At 47.4% G+C, this 6,266-nt stretch overlaps 1 protein-coding gene across 1 annotated transcript; it reads right to left on the minus strand.

Annotated features, from left to right (window-relative positions):
* Window positions 1-2,938: 2,938 nt before the first annotated feature.
* On the minus strand, window positions 2,939-3,274 carry LOC131483285 (small ribosomal subunit protein uS11-like). Its single transcript, XM_058681092.1, has one exon. It carries the CDS (start codon window positions 3,272-3,274, stop codon window positions 2,939-2,941), a length of 336 nt encoding a protein of 111 aa, XP_058537075.1.
* Between the last annotated feature and the right edge of the window lie 2,992 nt (window positions 3,275-6,266).

A 6,266-nucleotide genomic window follows, 5' to 3' on the forward strand; every position in this document is an offset into this window, starting at 1 on the left:
CAGAACTACTTTTCTAAAAGCAGTTGAGGTGAATAGGGGTTCGGTGTACAATTGTTGGGAAATGGTGGATTAAATGAACCACATCTCTGGGAAGTTCAATGCGGATCTTCATGTCTTTGCGCTGTGTGAACATTGGTCCCCCTCTCTTTGACACAGGCCTGCTGGCCCCCTCTCCCAAACCTGCTGGCCACCCATTTCAGATCACCCTGTTTCCTGTGGAGCCTTTTCCCATTTGCCCCTCCCCAAGGCTGGGCTTCTACAGGGCCCTGCTGCCAGGTCTTTTGCTTGATGGGACACAACCTGTATCTCCATCTGAAGCCAGAGAGAGAAAGACCTTGCCAAGCTCTGTGTCCAACTTGTGGGGAAAGACTGATGCTGGGATGCCCGTGAGGCTGCGACTTGGCAGCAGCAATGGGGCACAGGGGTGAGGCCCAGAGGCTCTGTCATTTGGGACTCTGGCTGTTTCCAATAGAACCTCCTAGGGCAGGGGAGCTCTGGTTATCCTGCCCTGGGTGGGCGTGGCTGTTTCTCATTGGTGGCTCTGGAGTGGGTGGGTCTTCCCTTTTGCCGTTAATTGCAGTAGCAGTGAGTGATGGAGGTGGGGTCACCATGAGGACCCCCAGAACTTGTGCCAATCAGCAACACTCCTGGTGCGCTTGCAGGGTCTCTGGGAACCTCTGGGGGCGGGGGCAGCCACACTTAGCCACAGTGGCTAAGTTTGGAACATGTTCCCTTTTCTTTACCTTCTCCACTTTGACAAAGATCACTTCTAGAAGTTTTCTAGCATTCTGGCTTTACAGATCCAATGATGTAATCATTATTGATGGAATAGTTACTATGTGTCATGCATTGCTTTAAACATTTGATGTACATTTAAGACTCAAACATTTGGGTTGGAGTTGTGGCAAAGTGTGTGTTTCAGGGCACCTACTACGGGAAAGAAAGAGATGAGACACTTCTCTTAACCAGCCATGCCCAGGGGCTATCCCATGGTGTTAGTTGTTTAAAAAGATTGTTAGAGTTCTAGTTCATACGATATTACTATATTATTGCGATATTATTATATTATTATTACGCGCAGCTAATTCCCACAACCTGGTTCTTTACCGTGAGCTGAAACACACCAAACGCAACGAGGTATCTTAGGAGGTTTATTCCAACGGGGCAGGAACGGGTAGAGGTGGTGAAAATCAGGAGAAAAGGGGGTAGGGGAGAGAGAAGAGCAGGGTAAGAGCGGGATAAGAGAGCGAGCGGCACCTGGGGGGGCCTTTTTGTCTTCCAGGTGTAGGGGGTGGGGATTGGGAGGGATTGAGGCCAGGCCCCCAGGGGATTGGCGCCTGCAGGTGAATGCCTAGGAATGATTGGCGAGTGGGCGGGGTTGGGGAGGGGGCTGGAAGATTGGGAGGTGGGATTCAGGTGGAATGCCAGGTTACATCCGATTGGTGGATAGCTAGGCCGGCGCGAACTTCATGAGCTGTGAGGAAGAAGGAATGGCGCGCCCGGTCCAGGGAAGGATATTGGAATAACTCCTTACATATGGTGCATCCTGGTCATTACCAGCCTAGGGAGCAGGTCCTGGTAGCTCAATGCTCAAAAGAAGAATTCTCATGAAACTAACAATGCAGCCATCTCATTGGATTCTTGTGCCCTTGGGCCAGCCTTAGGAGGTCGCATTCCACAGAAGGACAAGATGAAAGATGGCAGCAGAGATGGAGTCCTGTGTTTGCTCCCTGTGCAGTCATGAAGCACCAGCTGAGTCCGGGTCAGATCTTGATGATTGAGGGGAGGAGCTGGCAGGAAAGCACCCAGTCAGCACCGTGTGTGAAGGCGACATGTTGACGTGATGTAGAAACGACATGAAAGGTGCTTAGAGTGAAAGATGCCAGATACTAAGACCTTGAGATTTACAGGGAAGGAGACAAAAAAAAGGTAAAACCCAGCTTCTCTGGCGGGAGGGAAATAACACCCCTTCATCAGGGAGTTATTAGCTGCACCTGCTTCTAACAAATTTTAAACCCAAGGTGTCTTCAAAGAACTTTGATTTGATGAGTCTGGGAAAGTGATGTGTGTTAGAGGGGTGAACAGGTAGATTCAGGCAGAAGGAAGAAAATCCCAAACCGCATTTAAAAGTTCTAATCTCCATGGCTCTTGGCATCCCCAGGGCCTGCTTTTAAAAGAAAAAAGGGGGGAGAGGTGGCTTGTAAGAAATAAAGATTCCGTTTGCATTTGAATGCAGTGCCAATCAGTCCTCATTAGTGGCACTTTGGCAATTGCTCATTAGTTTCGTAGATGCAGATCGTTACCCTAAGGGTCGTTCTCTGTTTGATGGGATCCAGCGGGCATCGGAGGAAGTGCTTGCTCCCCCTGGGAAGTAAAGATGGCATCCAGGGAAATTGTATTCTTCCATCCTCCAGCGTCACCCCCTCGAAGCTCCTCTGGGCTTACCCGCTCAGGGCTGCTGGATGTCAGAGGGCTGCAAGGGCGGTGGAAACTTCTAGATGAGAACATTACCTACCGGAAACTAGGGCTCCAAGAACATAAAACTAGAAACCTGGAATTGGAAGAGGATGCAGTCATGCCCAGCAGCCTCCTACCCACCGTGCCAGGTCCCTGGTACATTTTCAGCTCTCTAGGCTAGACCCCAAAGTGCAGTGGCTGGGTTGTCTATCAGTTGCAAGTTAACTTTTTTTTTCTTTTTTTGAGCGGAGAGAGGATGGAGCAGGAGACATACCCCTTTCTTTTTCTTTCTTTTTTTTTGCTTTTCCTTAACTTTTTTTTTTTTTTTTTTACATGATGACGATTGATTAACAGAAAGTAATCTGGGGATTTGGGGAGTCCTGCTCACAGGCAGCGACCATGGTGACCTCTCCTTCCTGGGGGTGACATCCTCAATTCGCCCGAATTTTATCCCCGAATGGGCAAGAGCTCTGAGAGCTGACTAGGCTCCAAGCGGAGGGGTTTTGGTCCTCTTTCTTCCCGTGGCCCGCAGTTTGACGTGGAGGGTAGTGATGCCCAATTCTTGACATCTCTGGGCCACATCCTGGGCAGCCACCGTGGCAGTGTACGGCAAGGATTCATCCTGGTCAGCCTTTACCTTCATCCCACCAGTCACATGGCACATGGCTTCCTTGCCAGAAAGGTCAGTGACGTGGACATAGGTGTCATTGAAGGACGCATACATATGGCAGACCCCGAAGACATCCTCGCCTTCGGCCACCTGAGGCCTGAGGCTGATCCACTGTTCCTCCTTGTTCTTCCCTTTGCGAGGTGCCATTCCTGCGTATCTTCCCTCAATTCAGCCACCGGAAAAGTCCCTTGACATTTTAAACTATATTTTCAGTTAAAAGGCAGAGGTTGAGAGAGACACACAGGAAGAGAACGCACGGAGTTTTCCACCAGTGGGTTCATTCCTCAAACTCAGAAAAACAAAAAAGGCCCTCCAGGGAGGTTGGGGTGGAAGATGGCATTGCGTTTCTCTGCACTTCCCACTGCAAAACAGGATCAAGGCCCAACCTGAAGGACTTATGAGGAACCACCCTAGGAAGAGTTGCAGCCACAGCCCCGTATCTACATTCCAAGACGCCAGTGGACAGCCGAAATTGTGGATAACCCTATAAATGTGACATGTTTTTCCCTGTAGTATTGCCATGAGCACTACAGTTCATCTGTGCTCCCATGTGTTATGTCCTGTGCTTGCTTTGCATTATTTCTTTCTTGGGGTCATGATTGAGAAAAATAAGAGTTATTTGAATGTGATACTGTGACAACTGGTCTGTTGAGATGCCCAGGGCGTACCAGGGAGGTAGTGTCTACAGCAGGGAGACGCTGCATACAGGGATGATTCCCAGGGGCAAAGGAGGGCACAATCTGAGATTTAATCATGCTACTTGAAACAACTGCAATTAAGATCTACAAATAGCTTATTTCTGAAATTTTCCATTTCACATTTTCAAGGTTGGGCAACTGAAATGTTGGAAATGAACTGGAAAAGCAGGTTGCTAATTACTGCATCTCTTGGCAGCAGCCAAGGAGGTGAAAAAAAGGTGGCTGGGGATAAGGAAAGACCAGAACTCTTGGGTGTTAGGTAAACTATTAAAGAAAGGGCAAGAAAGTTCCTTCTTTACAACAGTAAGTGCTTTTGTGGTCTTGAATAATAGAAACTCAAGAAATAGACAACCCTGAATTGGCTTGGGAAACACCAAGTTGCTTGGCCAAGTGCCTGCTAACAAAGTAGAAAACCTAGTTTGGAAAATGGACTTCATTCCTGAATTCACTCAGCACAAGCATTTCTGAGGTAAAAAAAAAAAAAAAAAAAAAAAAAAAGGCAGCAAAAGATGGCCCAAATATTGGGGTCCCTGCCACGCATGTGAGAGACCCAGATGAAGTTCCTGGTTTCTGGCTTTGGTCAGTGCTAGCCATTGTGGCCATTTGAAGAGTAAACGAGCAGGTGAAAGAATCTTCTCTCTCTCTTGCGCTCTGTCACTTTGATTTTCAAAAATCAATCAATCAGTCTTCAAAGCAGTGTGGGGGCTGGGGAGTTTGAAACGGAGCCGGTGGAATTTGAAGAAGGAAGAAGTGTTGGGGAAGAGCTGGTGGTCTAAGGGGTCACTGCTGAGCCGTAGTAAATGTTTAGCGGCAGTGACACTGGAATGACCCTGGGAAATGAGGATTTCTATGGTGTGGGTGGTTGATTGTTCACCAGATGTAGAGTCTTTTTGAAAGGAAACGTCACGTTCCATCTCTGTTTCTTCCAATAATGCGTTTTTCTCTCCCTGGAAAAGTAGGGCATGTTCTCTAAAGAAAATGTGGAAGCCACTAGCAAGTAGAGGACTCTCACAGTTCTGTGACATGAGCAAGGCTGCTCTCTATGTGGGTCACACTCACTGAAACGTATTTAGATGCTTATTTAATGGTATTTTGAACATCATGTAGCACAGGGATTTGGCACAGAGGCTAAGGGGCTCCTCGGGATGCCCGTGTCTCATTGCAGAACATCTTGGTCCTCCCCTGTTCAGTCCCAGCCACCTGCCCATGCACACGCTGGAAGGCAGAGTGTGGGAGACCTGGATGGAGTTCCTGAATTCCAGGGTCCTTCTGCGCATCGCTGGCTGTGCTGGGCATTTGGGGGAGTGACTCAGTGGATGGGAAATTTCTCTTTTTCTACCTCTGAAATAAATAAATTAACAAAAACGCAATCCGACCTGAAATTTATATTCTGTATTCTTTTTAGTTACCCTTTTACATGATAGCATGAACAGCTTCTCTTCCTATTATGGAGTTTGGGTTCACTTAATTTTTTAATGTTGTTCTCTAATATATCAGGTGCATGTAACAACTTCCTAAGCAAACTCACCTGGTTCGTAGGCCAATCCGTTTTTCTCTATTAAAAGGAATGCCTTGGTGAGGATGGTGATGAGATAACCCACTACTGTGTTCTGCTGAGCACTTACTATGGGAAGTGGTCTACAGGGCTGTCATTCGACTCTCCAAAAGAGCCTAATGAGGCAGCCGCAACTGGGATTTCTTGAACTTTCTTTTGACGATTAAATTATGAAAATAAATTGTGTCTTTGCCAAAGCGGCAAAGTCAGAAACAAAGGACTCTAAGCAGAAATAGCGAACACATGCTCCCTTTACCCAACCTAAGCAATGCCCTTCCCTGGAGATGACACCAGCACACGTCTTTTTTTTTGTGCACCTGCAAGCACACTGAGAATGGGCCTCTGCCTTGATACACTTTGATATGTGTCTTAATTTTAAAGATTAATTTACTTTTTTTTTAATATTTTATTATTATTGGAAAGCCGGATATACAGAGAGGAGGAGAGACAGAAAGGAAGATCTTCCGTCTGATGTTTCACTCCCCAAGTGAGCCACAACGGGCCGGTACGCGCCAATCTGATGCCGGGAACCAGGTGCATTTTCCGGGTCTCCCAACATGGGTGCAGGTCCGAAAACCCTGAACCGTCCTCTACTGCTTTCCCAGGCCACAAGCAGGGAGCTGGATGGCAGTGTGGTGGCCAGAACATGAACCAATACCTTTATGGTATCCTGATGCAGGCAAGGCGAGGACTTTAGCCACTAGACTACTGTGCCGGGTCCTTGGCATGTATTTTACTGAGATCTGCTGTTGTTTGAACAATGTGTCTCAGCTGTCTATGTCAGACTATGCTTGTCTAAGAGCTAATCTTGATTATTTTCATTTTACACTCAAAGCAACCGCTATGGGTTGAGTTGTATCCCTTAGCCCCCAAAGTGATGTTGGCA

Source organism: Ochotona princeps, chromosome 24 (genome assembly GCF_030435755.1).
Source record: "Ochotona princeps isolate mOchPri1 chromosome 24, mOchPri1.hap1, whole genome shotgun sequence".
Classification (NCBI taxonomy): domain Eukaryota; kingdom Metazoa; phylum Chordata; class Mammalia; order Lagomorpha; family Ochotonidae; genus Ochotona; species Ochotona princeps.

Bases quoted from the DNA above. Each gene is read 5' to 3' on its own strand.
- LOC131483285 (XM_058681092.1), bottom strand. From the start codon at position 3,274: ATGGCACCTCGCAAAGGGAAGAACAAGGAGGAACAGTGGATCAGCCTC.